The sequence below is a fragment of the Palaemon carinicauda genome, chromosome 35 (genome assembly GCF_036898095.1).
Source record: "Palaemon carinicauda isolate YSFRI2023 chromosome 35, ASM3689809v2, whole genome shotgun sequence".
Classification (NCBI taxonomy): domain Eukaryota; kingdom Metazoa; phylum Arthropoda; class Malacostraca; order Decapoda; family Palaemonidae; genus Palaemon; species Palaemon carinicauda.
In genome coordinates, this window is record NC_090759.1 from 79,439,773 (window position 1) to 79,460,470 (window position 20,698).

The window sequence follows — 20,698 nt, forward strand, 5'->3', positions numbered from 1 at the left end:
TGGGGGTAAAGGGATGTGTTTTGTGAAACGTACCAGTACGTCCTTTGGGGGTAAAAGGGTTAAAAACTTGATACTATAAAGGCAATAATAAAACATTAGTGAATTATCCCTTCCAAAGGTCAACTCTCCTGCCATCAAGAAGGGCACTGAAAATATCTACTAATCTCATATTCAACCAGCTGTAGCTTGAGCATTTTTTTTTCATATCCTTGTTCTTCTTTAACAAGGCACCAACAAATCCCTTGAATGGTTTCATTACAAGGTATATTAGTGAATTACTGATTAAAAGTCATCTTAAGGAATTAGCAAAGCCAAATAATGGCTGTTAGTAAATAAGTCTTGAGAGATAGGAGCAACGACGTAGGTCCAACTCCCTACCTTCAGGTCAGAGTTTCGTGCGTACATTTCGACTCTGACATGGAGATTCCTTCTTGAAATATTGACTAGAAACCAATCTGGTAACAAATAGAATACATTGTACGTGGATGAAGTCGTGGCACGTTGCTTGTTTTAATTACTTCACAATACAAATATGACACGCTCTGGTACCCGAGCACATTCTTCTAATAATTTCATGTATGTAACTTAAATTAATGTAAGGTTGCTGAACCTGCTCTCTTGGAATTGAAGTAAAAGGCCTACTAATTCTCATTTCCCTAAATCAAGTTCAATTCTGATCCCGAAGCATGATGTAATCGACTATATTCGAGTACCCGAGATCGAGACCAAATGCCGACATGAAAGACAAGGAGCATATACCCCCATAAAAGGAACTCTATAAAGGGACTCTCACCTAATTTTGAGAAGAATGTACTTGTCTGGAATGAGTCCTTGTTTACCCTGGAATGATCCTCGCCACCAGTCGCTCGACACTTGCGAGTGAAGCACCAAGACGTCTCCCTTGTTGAAGCTCAGCTCCCTCTCCGACCGTGCTATGAAGTCAAATTGAGCGATGGCCTCGAGGATTTCACTCTCTGAAAAATTACGAGATTGATGAAAATCAGAGGATATGTAAATCTCAAAATAAAAATTAATACATCAAAACTCTTCAAACAAACTTTACTTTCCTCTCTTCTAACTTTCATATAAATTATTGATAATCAAAGGAAAGAAATGGACTGCCACCTAGGTAAATATTCTAAAAAATTGTGGCAAAAGACAGATAGTATTCAGCTGCCCATCCAATTTTATTCTGAAGCAAATTAAAAAGAAATACATGAAGCTTTTAAAAGTGTTTAAAAGTATCAAATACTTTCTTTCAAGTGAGATAGTGATATACAGTATATGTATTCACAAGATTGTTAATATAAAATATGCCTATATGGCTGAGTAAGATGGGGAAAAATTTAGCATAAACAATGTTTCAAACAAATTTGTGCATATCAAGTTCTTGAAACAAAAATAAAAAGGGTTTCAAATTGCCACAGAACAAAACATGGTCAAGCCACAATGACTGTACTACTAAGTCTTTTCTCGAACTAATTGACAAAACAAGAACTAACGAAATATGGTAGCCTGATCAATTGACATGACTAAGATTTCTTAAAGCTCTATGACTCCCGTAAGTTCTGTAACATCATAAAATCCTTTGGGTATCTAAGATTTACGAGTGAGGAGTCTATGTTTTAGCTGTTCATTATAAAAAAATTCTAAACCAATTATTTCTTAACACATGAAACTTCATAAAAAGTGCTTCAAAGTTTATTTACTCCAAAAGTATCTGTATATCATTTAAAACTACATAAAAAAAACAGTAAAGCTTTAACTACCAACAGAGGTCACAATAACTAAAAAGACATCTTATGAACATTGACAATCTACCACAATATAAACAAATAAAGATGTCACACTTCCCTTAAGCTCTAATTAACAACCTGCAATATCAAATGCTTTTTACCCTCACAGATGGCTCGCAGAATCGTTTGTAATGAGCTCCACTGAAAATGTTCTCTTTTATAAGAAAATTGGATCATATGATGAGCCTGACTAATGCATTGCCAATCCAAATCTACAGATCAAAAACTTCAAGCATGCTAACCAGTCTAGATCAATTTATCCAAACGTTATCTGATAGGCTTAATTGTATATTGATACACTCCAGACACGTGAAAAAAATTACGCTACTTTCCGCAAATTATGGGTTTTCCTCGCCATACGTGGGACTTGATTACAAAAACGTATAACTACGAGTAAAGCACTCGACACTGGAAAGCAAATGATTGCGATGACTACATTTTGTCACTTGCATAACGACCTCTTGTTTTTTGGAAGTTTTTATAGTTTATACATGAAAGATCTATTTTAATGTTGTTATTGTTCTTAATCTATTTCATTTTAATTGTTCTTGTAGTTTATATATTTCCATATTTCCTTTCCTCACTGGGCCATTTTCCAAGTAGGAGCCCTTAGGTTTATAGCATCCTGCTTTTCCAACTAGGGTTGTAGTTTAGCTAGTAATAATAATAATAACAATAATATATGAATTACAGCATAAAGTAGATTACTACAAAAAATGGAAATTTTATCTAATAACCAATGCAGTAATTGCAAACATTTGCATGACAGTGTACAAACTATGCATAAACATTTTCAAGGAGGAAAACATTGACTTGCAGTAACAACAAACTTGTTACATTTCATGGATGGAATTGAATACATTTAAGATGGTTAAATAATGCAATAACTCTAATGTTCAACAACACTGAGTAGCCATGCTCATACTTACTTCCAAATATCTGGAGAGCAATATCTTTGTCTCTAAATACAGAATCTGCAACAAAAAGCCACAAAACAAAATAAACAGCCATGCACAAAAACACAAAACAAAAGGGAAACAAAATAATAATCTAATTTGCTTGGGTGATGTTAAATGTTTAAAGAAACAGAAACAGAACGAGAATTTAAAATGAATTTGTCATCTGGGGAAGAGTAAAACTAGCATTACTAAGGCAGTGTTAAGTTAGAAACTACACTAATCCTAGCTAAGACTGCATCTAGCTAAATCGTAACTATGTGGCGAGCGCCTCGTGGTCTTTGTCTCACTCTAATTACAAACAGTGTTAGGAAGCCCGAAGCAATGGATGGATACCAGCTCAAAGAGCTGCTGAATTTATGCAGCAATACAACTGTAAATAGATTCTAATTGATTCTTAAAATATTTAATTTTTCCTTGTTTCCTTTCCTCATTGGGCTATTTTCCCTGTTGGGGCCCCTGGGCTTATAGCATACTGCTGTTCCAACTAGGGATGTAGCTTAGCAGGTAATAGTAATAGCAAAGATGCCATTCCGCCTTTCATTTTTAGAGGAAGGGACTTACATCAAAATTTGCTCGTGTATATTACGCATCCAGAATTGCTGACAATTTCTGCGTACTGTGATTCTTTAGTCATAGTTTTTATATACATCTGGAAGATTACAAAACTGCCTTTGTCTATAAGCTTGAGATGCATTAAAGTTGTCTTGTGTTTTACAAATCCTCATGGAGTATTCAAAATATCTTACAGCCTATTTGGATAAAACTTACACAAAGAAATTATTAAAAGAATTTCACCCTTCAGTAGATGAAAACTTATTTAATCATGTTGGAGAGTCAAGACATAGGTGTATCTAATTTACATACATAAAAGTTAGAGGATTAACTAACAGTCTCCAAACATACGTTAGATATCGGAATATGATGAACATTTTTTGAATGAATTACCACAATATGATATAGAATATCTATATTGTACATTCAGGAGGTATTTATTTACTTTCATGGAATATGCATTAAAAGATTATCATCCTTTACTATATGCAACCTCTTCTGCTTTCATTCTTATCCTGTATCCTATCGTATTATTTTATTGCATTACATAATACAGTACAGCCTTCTTCTCGTTCTTTTACTTTCTCAACAGTATTTTCCTTTCCATTTGACTTGAACAAATATGTAAGCTGTTGCTGCTGCAGCTACTGCTCAGTGAAATAAATTAAACATTGTGAAGTGGAAGGGAATATGCATCTTCATCTTTCACATCTGGTTTTCCTTCTTTGATGTCCCATTTTGCTATGCACCAATGACTATTTAAATTATTTAGGTATGGCATTCGAGTTTCCTAAGTTATTTCACCATAGGAATTAAAAGTTTTCGCGCATAGCGAAAAAGAGCCATTCACAGTCCAAGATCTCTTCCCAATCGGTATGCCATTGTGGGGTTCTAACGTAATTCCTACCTCCTAGAGATACCTCACACCTAAACAAGAGCGAAGGGATGCAAAACTACGTGGTATCCTGAGACAAGGGCCGTGAACCAACATGCTAATTAAAGCTAAGGTGGAAAGCGGCTGCCCTCCGATACATCTCATACACATTACAACATAACACAGTGCAACAAACATAATTAACAATGAAGCCTATAATCACCAAGTCTTAGAAAATAAATGAGCTTTCGGGTCCAAACACTAAAACTGTTGACGCTACTGATATACATTGTTGCAATGTCTCCTGTGATATAACAAAAAGAAAAACATGTACCATTTGAAGCTAAGAAGTGTGCAACTCAAAAAGAAAACATTATTCAATCAGATTAAAGTGTACCTCTTCTGTAAAGGTGTAGAGCAACAGTTTATAAGGGGTTAATTTGAAGAAAGTGCATTAGGTACTATTTTTCAATCAAAGAATGTATCAACAATGGTTATAGTTTTCAAAATTTTGACAGCAAAATTGCATATAAATGTGGACTGGATTACTTTCTCAGTGAGCTCAACAAATGCAGCTAAGCCATGCTTATCAATGACAACCTATTTGAGTTCTGAAATATATTTAAAGACGAGGCCAAAAAAAAAAAAAAAGCTGTTACCTGAAAAATATCAGCAAATACTTAACCTTAGAATGAGGGACTGAGGATGAATGCAGGGGTATTCAATAAAAAAAATAACTAATGATGAATTATATATGATTACCTTTCAAACTTGACTTTTGTTACATTTCATAAAAAAAGCAGTGCAAAATGAAAATTAAAAAGCATGAATTTTAAATCTATTAAAAATAAAATAGTACTTTTTGAACAAGCAAGACCAGACAAGTGAAGAGAAACTTTCTAGAGGTCTCCATGATATATTCCTCCAAGCAGCACCACTTGATATTCTATGGCCGGAAACCAAACCACAATTTACGGTATTCTTTCAGGAATTTGCAAAACTTATCTTCAAAGAATAACAATAAATTACTGGTATGGTTCAAAAGCTAACTCTGTATACGGAAAACATCAAAATGTCCCTTCAGATTATAAAAACTAAAAATCATTGATATGGTTTGAAAGCTATGTATACGGAAAATCATTAAAATATCTCTTCTGCTTATATTAATATGTATCGATATAAAGAATATCAGTACTTTATAAAAATTAACTACAAATAAGATACCTTTTTGGGCTCAAGCCATGGCGTCCTGATGGAAGGTTCCTGTTTGGTAGCTTCCTTGGGTATAAGACTACTAAGATATTCCCAGAGAATTTAACCACAGGTTATCACAGAATTCTAACTTCTGGAGCGAGTATCTCAAAGGTTTCCCTTTAAGACATCGTAATACAACAGGGGACACGCATGTCTGGTCGTGCCACATAGCTATCTCCACCCCGAACAGAGTTAACGCTTCGGTGTGTAAGGGCTGAGAATAGCTGGGAGCCGTTCCACAGCTAATCTCACTCGTGGCTACTACTGATACTCGAGACGTAAACAAACGGACGCCATTGCTCTAATGACGTCACGAGCGTCTTTATCCTTTGTTTAGTAGCTGCCCTACTGAGACGGATTTTCCCTTGTGTGAACTTTATCGTTTTGCATCTTCGCTATGTCGTTACCTTCAGCCTCGCCTTCTTCTGGAAAGTTGAGTACAAGGTTCCAGTATTGTTTAATTAAGCTCTGGCCGTAAAGTAAATATTATTTTGCGAAATAATTGATGTTTTGTGGCAGAGCTGTGCCGCTACCGGACCCGCCATTTTATGGCGTCGTTGTTGTTTTGCATGTCTTATTTAGTTAGCCACAACAACGCTTCCGGCCTTATATACTAATCGAATACATTAGTTTATTTAGTCTTCATAGCTAGGAACTTTTATTTCGTGTTTAGACGCTTTTTATCGGTCATCGATTGACCTCATACCAGTCGGCTACTATAGCCCCAGGCCAGGAGCCTATATACAAGTGTTCATGCATGATTTATCAGTGATCCTAGACTAAGTTATGAAGATAGTGGCATTATTATTTTACAATACTTTTGACTAGTGATGCAAATGTTTTCGCCTTCAGGGACCATATAGGGGATAGGCTAGTCAGTGATTCTTACTAGCCTAACCTAACCTTAGGACCCCTATATGCTTCCTTCATCCCCTGCCTTGGCATTCCCTCTAATTAGCCTTGATCCCTTTTCTGAGTAAAGGGATTCATTGTCTAATAGAGTATTATATCGCCTCTCAGTCCTCCCTAAAGGAATGAACCCCCTTTAGGATTGCGTCTGAGAGTGAGGTTAGGCTAGCCTACCTCTATGGCTAGGATAGTCTGCGACTTTCCTGCGATAGCGATACGTCTTCTTCCTTGCCTAGTTCAGGACTTTTAGCCCTGATCTAGGTCGGGTTAGGAAGGTTTCTCTGTTCCATGCTGAAACTGTACTCTTGCACCGTTTTAGCCGATCAGCCTAATCTTAGGTTAGGGAGTGTCCTCCCTTCCCTTTGTGGCCGCTCTGGTACAGAAACCCTTCCTGGGAAGACCCCTCTCTTCTCCCTCCCCACCTATCTCTTGTATAGCCTAGCCTATGCTTAGGTTAGTTTATACTCATCTGTCCCCTGTCCTACAACTCCTCCTTAGGGTGGATGAGTAGGGCTACCCGAGCTTCCTTGTGCAGTCCGCTCTGGTACATATACCTTCATAGTGTCCTATAAGGTTAGTTCCTAGTGTAGCTCTGCATAAGGGAGTCTCCCCCCCCCCCATCTTGGGTGTTCCCTAGTCCTCCCTTGGGCTACCTGCTCCCGGTCCCTAGTGACCCCTGCATATGGATGATAGAGCCTGTCTCTATCATGGGTACACCCCCTCAGGGAGGGGGAGGGATGTCTGGAACCCTGAAGGTACTTCCTGCATCTTTCCCCCCCTCCCCCTGTCTCTCTATCTATCTGGGTGCCGGTCTCTTGCCGCCTCTTATGCCGGCAATACCTGCCTCTTGGTGACTTCCCTACCCTTGCCGCCAGCCCCCCGTGTTCCGAGGGACTGCCGGCTGCCGCCGGCTACTACCGGCGGCTCTCCTACTCTTATCTAATCGTCCGCTTGCCGGTCGATCTCCGGAGTGCCGGCATATACTGCCGGCAACCCGATACTACCTGTACCATCCTTACCCCAGTCACCAATCCGGCATCCTCCGGCTGCCGGAGCCGCCGCTCCCTGCCGGCGTGCCGCCGTTGTGCCGGCGGCCGCCATCCTGGTATCTAACTGACTTTTGAAAATTGTCTGTTCTAATGCCAGAATCTATGCTGGAGCGAGCTCCGGCGTGCCGGCGGCTTGCCGGATACCCCGGAGGCGTCAAGAATACTTGCACCCCCTCTCTGTAGCTATCATAAGACTAAGATAGCCCTACCTGGCAAATAGATAAGCTGCTTTGCTTCTAAGATCAGTACCTAGTACTGCTCTATTAGTGATCATGCTGTCTCTTTGCATTCTTCTATTTCCAGCATGCTATGTGCATCTTAGCACGGCTGGTTGCCAGAAGCAGTTACCCTTAATGAGACCTTCTGGCTCTTATCTGGGAACCGAATGAATTCGATCCCAACCTTGTCCTTGGCTTTCCATGGAGTTCCAATATAATGGGAATCCTAGGAAACTATATCCAATGATCTCGGTCATTTGGATTATCCCAGGACCAAGCCTATGGTAACCAGCCGGGCGAGATGCATGGAGCGTGTTCTCCTTTACTGTTTCACTCTCTATGCATCACACCTTATATAAGTTAAAATTAATGATTAATATTAACTTAATTTAAGAGCCATTCCTATGACTCCCCCATACTCATTTTCTCTTTCTTCCACAGGAGGAGCAGATGAAGTGCGATTTCGCATACTGTGCCGTGAAACGCTCCCAGTTTTACGGACATACGGCGTGCAGGACTCACGCCCCTTGCTCAGACAAGAGAGGGGATTGGAAGTTCTGGAATCCACTGGATTGTACGGTCTGCCAGGCCTACCTAGTTGAGGCCTTCCATAACCCTCCCTCAGCGGAGGTTAGAGACATTGCTCGTGAGAAACTGCGCAAGTGGGTGCGTGGTTTTCAGAGGAATGCCACTGGACCGTACCTGGCCACCGAAGAACTGAGGTCCCTGCTGTTCCCTAAGGCCTCCCCTGATTCAGTGGTTCCAAAGGAAGCAATCCCCACTGTCCAAATTACGGTGGAACCTGATGTGGTCATGGCTCAGTCCATGCACGAGTGTCGCCTAGATTCCGAAGAGGATGAACAGATCTCTGACGTCTCGGAAGACACGGAGAAGACGCTTATGGCTCAAGGAGCCGAAGAGGACGAAGACAAGGTGGAATACACCGAGTCGGAGATTGGAGCTACTCCCTCGTCCATCCCTCCGCCTACTCCTACACCGACGGATGTGTCCATTCCGTCTACCTCCTCGACCCCGGATCCTTCTTCCTCTACACAAGAACTGATCCGACTGATTAGAGCTGTCATGGACGACAGACTGAAGGAGAACCAGGAGTCCATCAGGTCTATGATTGGATCCAGAGAACCGAAGAAGATCTCGGTTAAGGATCTCCCAGCTTGCTCTCATGCCAACCCGTGGAGGTATGCAGAGCATATGGTTATTGCGACCGGCAGGATCTTTGTTAGTGACAAAATCGGCACGGTCCCGTTGGAAGATGTGGAATTCTTCCCAAGCTTCGAGGCCTACCCGGACTGTTACGTCCGGCTTCGTTCTGAACCTGCCTCGAAGGAGGAGACCGAACCTAAGGAAGAGATAGTGTTCGATCTCGCAAAGGCCCAGGCTATGCTAGCCTCCGCATTTAAGAGCAGGGGCTTTACCTGCTCTAAGCTTCCTGCCTTGAGCAAGAAGCATCCTACTTATGTCGCTCCCGACACTGCGATTCTTCCATTTTTGGAAAAGGCCTTGGCTGCATGCCTTAAGGCGGCGGAAGAAGGGAAACCCTGCCCTGCACTGGAGGAGTGCAGACCCTTCTCCATCGTAACGCCCCCTGACACTAGACAATGGAAAGATGTCCAACATACTTTCGTTGTGGGTAGGCTCGATCCTGACGTTGCCGGACGTCAGTTTAATGAAGACCTCCCTAAGCTCAATGATCACCTCCTTCGCCGGGAACAAGACACGAAGGAGAGGCTTGCAGCGTCTCTTTCTCATCAAGTCCAACTTGAAGTTATGGCCTGTGACACAGCAGTACCCGATCACTACATGGTACTGGCCAAATCCCACTTACTGACGGTAATGAAGGACTTGTACCATTTCATAAAGGCTCGTAGAGCCTGTCGTGAATTCGTGTTTGTCGGTGCCACCGTGAAACACGAACCCCGGAGGCTGATTTCCTCCAACATCTGGGGAAAGCACCTGTTTCCTTCGGACCTTGTCAAGGAAATAACGGACAGAGCCGCCACGGAGAATAGGAACCTTCTCCACAAGTGGGGCATGTCCAGGAAAAGGAAAACCTCTCAGGACGATGGACCTCAGCCTAAGAGGAAACCTCAGAAACCGAAACCCCAGCAACGTCAACAAAGACGTCAGTTTCCGGGACCCGCTACCTCCCAAGTGGTTGCCCAACCACAACAGACCTTTCAATTGGTCCCCCAACCGGTGTTGTCACAGTCACCGGTCTTCACCCCTGCCTTTGAACAGCCATCCACTACCTTTCATGCCAGAGGTAGAGGCTCGTCCAGGGGTGCAAGCAGAGACGCCTCTCGTCGTCCCTCCAGAGGTAGAGGAGGAAAGGGAGCTAGCGGCCGAGGCAACAAGTCCTCGGGACACCAGAAGCAATGAAGTGCTTCCGGTGGGAGGAAGACTCCGCCAATTCCAGGATCGTTGGACCTTCGATCCTTGGGCACACAGCATCATCAAGAACGGTCTAGGCTGGAGTTGGGTGCAACCACCCCCAATCTTCCAGCGGTTCTTCCAACAATCGACCCCCATTCTGGAAGAATATGTTCTAGACCTCTTGAACAAGAAGGTGATAAGGAAGGTAAAGTCCACCAGGTTCCAAGGGAGACTGTTTTGCGTTCCCAAGAAGGACTCAGACAAGCTCAGAGTCATTCTGGACTTATCCCCCCTCAACAAGTTCATAGAGAACAACAAATTCAAGATGCTGACGCTTCAACAAATAAGGACCCTTCTGCCTCAAGGTTCCTACACGGTCTCTATAGACCTGGCGGATGCCTATTGGCACATTCCAATGAACCATCACGCTTCCTCCTACCTAGGATTTCGACTCCAAAGGAAAAGCTACGCCTTCCGGGCCATGCCATTCGGCCTCAATGTGGCCCCTCGGATCTTCACGAAGCTGGCAGACGCCATAGTACAACAGCTCCGCCTAAGAAACGTCCAGGTGATGGCCTACCTCGACGACTGGCTAGTCTGGGCTCCATCGCCCGAAGAGTGTACAAAGTCTTGCGACGAAGTTACCCAGTACCTAGAACACCTGGGATTCAAGATCAACGAGAAGAAATCTCGCCTCTCTCCAGCTCAGAAGTTTCAGTGGCTGGGAATCCACTGGAATCTTCAGTCACACCGCCTTTCCATCCCCCAGAAGAAAAGGAAGGAAATAGCAGGGTCTGTCAAGCGACTACTGAAATCCAAACGCATTTCAAGACGACAGCAGGAACGAGTTCTAGGCTCTCTACAATTCGCCTCAGTGACAAACCCAGTGCTTCGTGCACAGCTAAAGGATGCCGCGGGAGTCTGGAGACGATCGGCATCCATCGCTCGAATAGACCTCAAGAGACGGCTTCCAAACAGACTTCGACGCCTCCTAAAGCCGTGGTCGGAAGCAATGGCCCTGAAAAGGTCCATTCCTCTCCAACACCCTCCTCCTTCACTCAACATCCACACGGATGCCTCACTGGAGGGCTGGGGAGGTCACTCCCACCTGAAACAAGCTCAAGGGACCTGGTCTCCACTATTCAAGACGTTCCACATAAACATCTTGGAGGCCATGGCGGTCCTTCTTACTCTGAAGAAGCTATCCCCGCCGCCCTCGATCCACATCCGTCTAACCCTAGACAACTCGGTGGTAGTTCGTTGTCTCAATCGCCAAGGCTCAAGATCGCCCCAGATAAATCAGGTGCTTCTCCCAATCTTCCGTCTGGCGGAGAAGAAGAAGTGGCACCTGTCTGCAGTTCACCTACAAGGATTCCGCAACGTGACAGCGGATGCTCTATCTCGGACAAACCCGATAGAGTCGGAATGGTCTCTAGACGCAAGATCATTCTCCTTCATCTCTCATCAAGTCCCAGAACTTCAGATAGATCTCTTTGCAACGAGCGACAACAATCAACTTCCTCTGTACGTAGCCCCGTACGAGGACCCCAAGGCAGAAGCGGTGGACGCCATGTCACTGGACTGGAACAGATGGTCCAAGATATACCTGTTCCCTCCCACCAACCTTCTGTTGAAAGTCCTCTCCAAACTGAGAACCTTCAAAGGGACAGCGGCCCTAGTGGCTCCCAAGTGGCCCCGGAGCAACTGGTACCCCCTGGTCCTGGAGCTGCAGCCCAAGCTGATCCCTCTCCCGGGCCCAGTTCTCTCTCAACAAGTACAGAAGTCGACTGTCTTCGCTTCATCATCGAAAATCAAGGACCTTCATCTCATGATTTTCTCTCCCTTGCCGCAAAGAAGAGGTTTGGGATCTCGAAGAAAAGTCTAGACTTCCTAGAGGAATACAAGACCGTATCCACGAGACGGCAATATGAATCATCCTGGAAGAAATGGGTCTCCTTTGTTAAAGCAAAAAATCCTAAAGAAATCACCATTGATTTCTGCATGTCCTTCTTCATTCACCTTCATGGACAAGGATTAGCAGCCAATACGATTTCGACCTGCAAATCGGCTTTGACTAGACCAATTCTATACGCTTTCCAAATTGATCTGTCCAGCGACATCTTTAACAAACTGCCGAAAGCATGTGCTCGCCTACGCCCAGCACCCCCTCCGAAACCGATCTCCTGGTCACTAGACAAGGTGCTCCATTTCGCCTCCAACTTGGACAACGATTCATGCCCCCTCAAGGATCTGACTCAGAAAGTTATATTTTTATTTGCTCTCGCCTCGGGAGCTCGAGTCAGCGAAATAGTGGCATTATCAAGAGAAGAGGGACACATCCTGTTTGCTGATTCAGGAGAAGTGACCCTCTCCCCTGATCCGACGTTTCTCGCCAAAAATGAATTACCCACCAAAAGATGGGGCCCTTGGAGAATATGCCCCCTGAAGGAGGATGTCTCTCTATGTCCAGTAGAGAGCCTCAAGGTCTATCTTCGCAGAACTTCAAACTTTGGTGGAGGCCAACTCTTCAAAGGAGAAACATCGGGCAGCGACCTGTCACTGAAACAATTAAGAGCGAAAATCACCTACTTCATTCGCAGAGCGGATCCGAACAGTACACCCGCTGGTCATGATCCTAGAAAAGTGGCATCTTCTCTGAACTTCTTTCAGAGCATGGACTTTGAGAGCCTTAAAAACTTTACGGGCTGGAAGTCCTCGCGAGTTTTCTTTAAACATTATGCGAAACAAGTGCACGAAATCAAACATTTTGTGGTAGCCGCAGGTAGTGTTATGAAACCTGCACCTAACTCTGCGTAGAACAGTGAGTTATTTGGGACTCTAACTCTTCGGGTGCCTATGTTGACCCTCGAGTGATTCATAGTGATGTCTAAAAACACTTAGTGCTTTTATAACTGTTCTTATCCCAGGTGAAATGTCATAGTGTTACACAAGTGCCGCATGCCTTGAGCATGATGTGTTATTTAAAGACTTGCGTTCCTCGAGAACGAGTACCTACTAATCCTGAAATTCCCTTTCAGATTCAAGAGCAAGCCTTTATTTCTATGTACATTATTATTACTGTAAATGAACTTTACTTTTGCTGTAAATTATTTAATTTCTGCATTGTGAAATAAAATTTCTATTTTATTACTTATGCGTCTCTTTCAGCTCCTACTTACTATGAAATACATACTGTCATAGTTTTATTTATTCCTCCTTTCTTATGGTCATGAAGAATTTAAGATGTCTATCCTTAAATTATATTCACCTTGTCTCAGTAAGGTTCCTACTCGAATACTTACTTCTGATAATCAGGAGATGAATCCTACACACAGTGCCCAACCACCACTGACCTACTCAGAATGTTCCTATACAAATATCAAACATTCTGCTTCATCTCTAAGCTCTTAAAAAGCTCTTCTGTCAAGATGAATAGTCCTTCAATACCACTTTGACGTCGGCATAGCCCATGGGAACTTCCTACCAATGGGGGGCAGGATACTTCGTTCCTATGGTTCTTATCTAAGATTACTTTGCTATTTTGTCAATGCCTAGGCACTTAACTCTGGGGGAAAATCTACCACGATACATTGATTCTCTGGTACTCTTCCATCAGGACGCCATGGCTTGAGCCCAAAAAACGGATTTTGAGCGAAGCGAAAAATCTATTTTTGGGTGAGATAGCCATGGCGTCCTGATGGACCCTCCCTACTACTTCGTCAGTTTGTTCCCACCCTACACAATTGTATCATGGTGATGGGCAGCAACTGGCGCCAGGATAAAGACGCTCGTGACGTCATTAGAGCAATGGCGTCCGTTTGTTTACGTCTCGAGTATCAGTAGTAGCCACGAGTGAGATTAGCTGTGGAACGGCTCCCAGCTATTCTCAGCCCTTACACACCGAAGCGTTAACTCTGTTCGGGGTGGAGATAGCTATGTGGCACGACCAGACATGCGTGTCCCCTGTTGTATTACGATGTCTTAAAGGGAAACCTTTGAGATACTCGCTCCAGAAGTTAGAATTCTGTGATAACCTGTGGTTAAATTCTCTGGGAATATCTTAGTAGTCTTATACCCAAGGAAGCTACCAAACAGGAACCTTCCATCAGGACGCCATGGCTATCTCACCCAAAAATAGATTTTTCGCTTCGCTCAAAATCCGTTTTTTATACGTAAACAGCTTAAAAAAGCGGCCCATATTTGTAATCTTCATTACGCACCAAATTATTGATTTAAAAATGTCCGATTGTCAGAATACTCAATCAAATCAAATCAAATCTTGATTCAAAATAAATCATCCTGGTTCCATTATAGTACTAGATTGAACTGAATGACTGATAGTACTCTACATGACTGCAATACTCCCTTATAACAATAATCTATGAGAATTTATATTGATAGCTCAGTTCCTTCTAAAACTAATCCAGTTTCGGAAGTTTATCAGATATTAAAAAAGCTTTTCATAGCATAGTGATCCAAATGTTTATACATAATAGGGTCTTAATTACTACAGCAACAGTATGTGGTACTTTCATACGTTAATCTGCAAACTATTTGTTAAAGTCTCCGATAAAAAATGGATATTTGATGGTACACCAGAAGGATACAATAAACTATGTCAAATTTGGTACTAGCATTAAAGGGAGTACGACATCGCCTATTCTTGATGCAAGGATTATACCATAAAGTAAGCAGCGTCATTGATGACTGACTGCAGAACATCTGACTATAATATAATGATTGTGAATCATTAAAAATTAAGTTCAGGGACCAATAGGGACCAATAGCACTTCTTAAAATGCCGTAAAACCTAAAAAAAATTACCTATCCTCATGAATTAAAAAATTCTTTTCAACACTTGATAAATCTCATGTCCAAAGAGTTTCAGTATTCCACGAATACGTCCATGAGAATCATGGCCATTGTTAGCTTCGGAAGGGGGCCAAAATAACAGATGATTTTGCATATAGCATATATGGCCCACAAATAATAAAATGCACTCTAAGTTTGGGTGAAATTATGAGTAATGACATAATTCCATACAACTGCACTGTTGGAGTAATCATTCATGGCACCTCGAGTCTAGACTTCTAATTGAAAAACCAAACAACAACCTTCAAGTCATCCCCTTTCCAGCTGTCTTACCATCCTCCGACTGGCCTGGTTCCGAGTCTACGTCGTCGTGAACTTCCGAGGGAGCGTCTCCGACCTCCGCCTCCAGATCTATGGAATCCCGGGATATGTATTTTTCGTATATTTGACCGCCGTCGCCTGGGAAGATATCTTCACTGAAGATGATGATGTTCTTGATTAACTCATTTACCAGGTTCTGGAATTGCACCTGTTTGGGAGAAGTAACATTCAAGAGTTGTGGAATGATCTTATTAAACGGGTAGTTGAATCAGTAGAACTTCAAAAGTTCAAAGTTGCAGAAAATATTTTCATGTTGGCCAGGCTGACATGAGTCTTTTTATAATTTATATATGGCATATCTGCATGGGCAACTCTTCGTCAAGAGGGGGCCACATTTAACAACATCCAAGTGAGATAGGGCTGCATAATAATGCATATCTGCAAAAAATATTGCATGCCCAATATGTAAAGAATTTGCTTACAATTCTTCCATGTTTTATCTATTTTGGTATGAAAGTTTTACATAAAACTGACAACTTTCATTACTTCTTAACCCTTTTACCCCCAAGCTATTTGGAACTTTCCAACCCTTAACCCCCAGACGTTTTCTTTTTCAAGCACATTTTGCAATATATTTTTTTTAAATTGCTCTAACAGCCTTAATTTTCGTCATAGAGAGGTCAGGTTGGCCTCATTCTTTTGGAAAATGCCTGAGGTTTCTAAAAAATATGCAAAAAATTTAATTAGCCGTTTTTTGCAAGGATGTACCAGTACGTCCATGGGGGTAAAGGGATGAGTTTTGTGAAACGTACCAGTACGTCCTTTGGGGGTAAAAGGGTTAATGATGATTACGGTTATAAATATATAGGGCTTCAGTAACCTAGAAAGTCTCAGAGCCACACAACAACACATCGAAGGCCGCATGTGCCCCTCGGGCCGCATGTTGCCCATGCCTGATGTAAAGAATATGAGTAAAATTTAGAGATAAACGACCAGCAAAATACTGCAATCTAAATGCAACTCATAATTTACTAAAAATACTAAATGAAAGCAATAAAACACTATATAATATAAATAAACTAACAAAGATGCAAGGCATATTACCTGGTCCTTATCTTCCGGAATAGGCACCAAGGTTGGACCAAAACATATAGCGAGATTGTAGGGGTCCATCATATTTTCATCACTAAATTCAGACAGGCTGTTGGGAGTAAATTATAATTAATACAAAGCAGTTTAACAAAACAGACGAGATTGTGGGCTGCTCATAGGAGCAAGAGCCCATGCTATAGTCCATTTCTTTTACCGATGCATATTTGCATCGACTCGCAGCGGTGCCCTTTTAGCTCGGAAAAGTTTCATGATCGCTGATTGGTTGGAATTATCTCGTCCAACCAATCAGCGATCCGGAAACTTTTCCGAGCTAAAAGGGCACCGCTGCGAGTCGATGCAAATATGCATCGCTAAAAGAAATGGACTATAGTATCCTACCAGTTTAATCCTACAATGATTAAGAAAAAAAAAACTTGTTCTCCTGCTTGGGGGTACACCCAGGCATGCTGTTCTATCTGATTTCTCTTCCTCTTGTTATTTCAAGTTTTTATAGTTTACATATGAAGGATCTAATTTAATGTTGTCACTGTTCTTGAAATATTTTATTTTGATTATTTATTCTTCTCTTGTAGTTTATTTCCTTGTTTCCTTTCCTTACTGGGCTACTTTTTCCCCGTTGGAGCACTTGGGCTCATAGCATCTTGCTTTTCAAACTAGGGTTATAGTCTAGCTTGTAATAACAGTAATAATAATAATAGAATCGTATAACTGGGCATAAAGATAAGCCATTTTTTAATTATAATTACCTTATTTAGTCCACAATTTAAAATCAAGAATTTCTTTGGCTAAATTATCAGGGCGGGACTAAATGTCTACGTCTATAAAGCAGCCTAATTCTACTAAATTTGCATATCCCAAGATATTTATGAACCATGTTTCAAGAATTGCAAAACTAAGTATATGGCAGAACCTTTGTTGATGTTTTCCAAATGACCAGATTTCACTAAATAAGAGCTATTTGTTGGTTCTATGGTAACCTGGGATATAGTAAGACCCTATACAGTATAAATAAAATTTAAATCTAGATAAGATAAACTGTACTGGGTGTTGTGTGGCAAGATAAAATTGTCCACTTTTTCTAAGTCTGAAGATCATGGCCTTGACAAAAATATGAGCTATATTTCAAATATTTTTTTGAATAATTTGTAAACTGCTTCAAAAGACTAGCTAGAAGTCTGGTATCATTAAAAGCCTACCGTAAGTTAAGCCGGAAACTACCTGATGCTAATTCAATCACTGTGATTTTCTATTGCCTAAATCAAACCCAATTGACAAAATATACAGATCACCTTGAAACAAAAGCTGTTGGTAAAATTTTGCCATCAGCTATTCTATATTATTGCAACAAAAAGGCTCTGCTAATAAAAATGAAAATTTCTAGTTCAAAATAACCATATCAGACAAAGAACGCTATAAAAGAAAAAATATCACTTACTGGTTAAGGAATGCAAAGAGGTAGCGCATGACAACGAACACCGGTCGAGGAAGACTAGTTACCACATCTCTCATCTTCATGACAAAGTCATGTTTCTTTTCCAACTCTGTAAGTAGATGATTGAAGGACCATTTTACCAACTTGACACTTCAGTACTGCCTACACTCACGATCAAAGCATTAATATGGAAATGGAAGTTTTACTACAAAGTAAACTGTAAGCACAAGGAGGCTTGTAAAAGATTTTTACTATGCTTAAAAGTTTTCTTATGTAACTTTCAACTGGGCTCCTCAAGGCACTAGAAGAGTTGGGAGATCCAGGCCTACATGGCTGAGGACTATGAAGCGTGAAGTAGGAGATGATGAAAGGAGAAATATTGATATAAAAGTTCAAAATAGACGACTGGCGAAATCTAGCCGAGGCCTTTTGCATCAATAGGCGTAGGAGGAGATGATAAACTGTATGAACTATATTCATAAAATATTGATAGGTCAAATGAAACATGAACATCAGCTGTTCTGAAAATAAAACTAAAAATGAACGAGTAATAAAATGATGTGAAGGATCTTACGAGCAATTTCCATGAACTGGTCAAAGAACACGGTCGGGAAGAGAGGTTCCCGGAGTTCCCTGAAGTAGAGTTTCAGAACGCCCGCTACGCTGTTGATATCGGACGCATCTGTAACGTCGGCTAGAGGATCCTCCATACGCTCAAAGGACTCGCGGAAATTGTTGATCTCTAGCTGAGACCCAGATACTCTAAAGATTCCTTGATGATGTAACCCTGAAATATAACAAAGATTTTCAAATCTATCCCAAAAACAAGTAGATTATAGATTAAGTCTTCTACAAATACTGTTGAAAACAAATTGATAGAATATGTTATATCTCCAAATAACAACAGGCAAGGAGCTATAATGAATCCAAAATCCCTTAGCCTACACTTTGTTTCCTTTTTCCTCTCGGCCTGCTGTCAACATATAACAGTCCCTACAGAATTCATTCTCTAAAATCACTTACAACTTCCTCCATTACTATAATAGAAAAACCATAGGACTTAGAAGCTTCCTTTTGACAGACGCCAACATTTATATAAAACCACTCAAACAGTTTATTAACTCTGATTACTGTATTATAAAACCACTCACACAGTTTATCAACTTTGATTACTGTATTATAAAACCACTCACACAGTTTATTAACTTTGATTGCTGTATTTTAAAACCACTTACACAGTTTATTAACTTTGATTGCTGGATTACAAAACCACTCACACAGTTTATCAACTTTGATTACCGTATTTTAAAACCACTCACACAGTTTATCAACTTTGATTACTGTATTACAAAACCACTCACACAGTTTATTAACTTTGATTACTGTATTATAAAACCACTCACACAGTTTATGAACTTTGATTACTGTATTACAAAACCACCCACACTTTATCAACTTTGGTTACTGTACCGTATTGCTAAACATAAACAAAAGCAGACTACACATCATTACATACCATAGAGATTAATAACCCTGATACAGGATTTCATAATAAGTGGTATATCTTGGCCCGTTGCTTCTAGGTACTCCTCCAAAGAACCGCCAAATAGCTTGGGCTGGCCCATCAGGGGATTGCGACCAATGCGACGCCGACGAGGCTTATTTTCCAAATTCCTGTGTAGAGCAAACAAAAGAGTCACTTTGTCTTCTTTAGGGGTGCTTTTCAGTTTCTCTAGCAAAGCCATCACAATAAAGGAAGACTTTAATAGATTGGATTGGATTTATGAATTTGTGGTATAGGATTCAGCTCTGGGGATTGTGAGGCCCTATGATGTACTGTAAAAGTTAAAAGAGGTTGGAAATCAAGATGGAAGAAGGGAAACGAGAAGAACAAAGTAGAAGGATATAAAGCAGGTGCAGCTAAGGAAGGGAGGAGTGATGGAAATGGAGGTACAGGGAACGAGAAAGAGAGGGAGACCAAAGCGAAGGTGGATGGACTGTATCAAGGATGACCTTCGATCAAAGGGATTAACCAGTGATGAAGTGTGGGACAGAGGTAGATGGAGAATGCTGGCCAGAAACACTGACCCCACATAGAAGTGGGAAAAGATGCAGACAAAGAAGAAGAAGAAGCAGCAGCTAAGGACGGAAGAAAGACAACCAAGACCGTTACTGCAATGGCTACAGTGGTGCACATAACTGCACTAACCCACTATGGAGGAAAACTTGATTCTCTGTTGCAAAATTGCCTTGACAAATACAGAATTCCCTAACCTTATTTACATATCGGGCAAGTCATTTATTAGATCTGAGATTTAATATTCAAAGATTACTATCATCAACATGATCTTTTTGTTAAGAAAGTAGACTGAGGTGGTATGGTCATGTCATGAGAAGAGATGAACAGTATATTGGGATGAGAGTGATGGAAATGGAGGTACAGGGAACGAGAAGGAGAACAAAGCGGAGGTGGGTGAACTGTATCAAGGATGACCTTCGATCAAAGGGCTTAACTGGTGATGAAGTGTGGGACAGAGGTAGATGGAGAACGCTAGCCAGAAACATCGACCCCACATAGAAGTAGGAAAAGATGCAGGCAAAGAAGAAGAAGATGATCATCTTTTTTGTTCTTACATCAAGTATTCCCTTGTTTAAAGTTAAGACACCAGCACAGATAACTGATGGTGATATAAATTATGCTGCTTACAGAAAATTCAAGGTAAAGTAATGGTGATATAAATTATGCTGCTTACAGAAAATTCAAGGTAAAGTAATGGTGATATAAATTATGCTGCTTACAGAAAATTCAAGGTAAAGTATTCCAATTTTCATGATGAGAAACAAGATACCCAGTATACAAAACAGCCTACATTTTTGGTTAGTCATTTTTAGAATAGAATCTTACTGATAAACTTCATCTTCAATTGATAACAAAGCTATAGGTACACATCAGTCATCTTGAAATTCAATGTAAGTCCTACTATAAAAGTTTTAAATCATAAATTAGATAAAAGA

General features: G+C 41.2%; 1 protein-coding gene across 1 annotated transcript in view; it reads right to left on the minus strand.

Moving 5' to 3' along the window:
- The window catches only part of LOC137627376 (SLIT-ROBO Rho GTPase-activating protein 1-like), a 150,273-nt gene that overhangs the window by 25,058 nt on the left and 104,517 nt on the right, over positions 1-20,698 (minus strand). Inside the window, exons 10-16 of the mRNA XM_068358464.1 lie at positions 19,200-19,357; positions 18,258-18,470; positions 17,687-17,792; positions 16,243-16,339; positions 15,151-15,346; positions 2,726-2,770; positions 794-974 (exon numbers count right to left, since the gene is read on the minus strand). Coding sequence (XP_068214565.1) covers positions 794-974; positions 2,726-2,770; positions 15,151-15,346; positions 16,243-16,339; positions 17,687-17,792; positions 18,258-18,470; positions 19,200-19,357 — 996 coding nt within the window. The remainder of the gene's footprint in view (positions 1-793; positions 975-2,725; positions 2,771-15,150; positions 15,347-16,242; positions 16,340-17,686; positions 17,793-18,257; positions 18,471-19,199; positions 19,358-20,698) is intronic.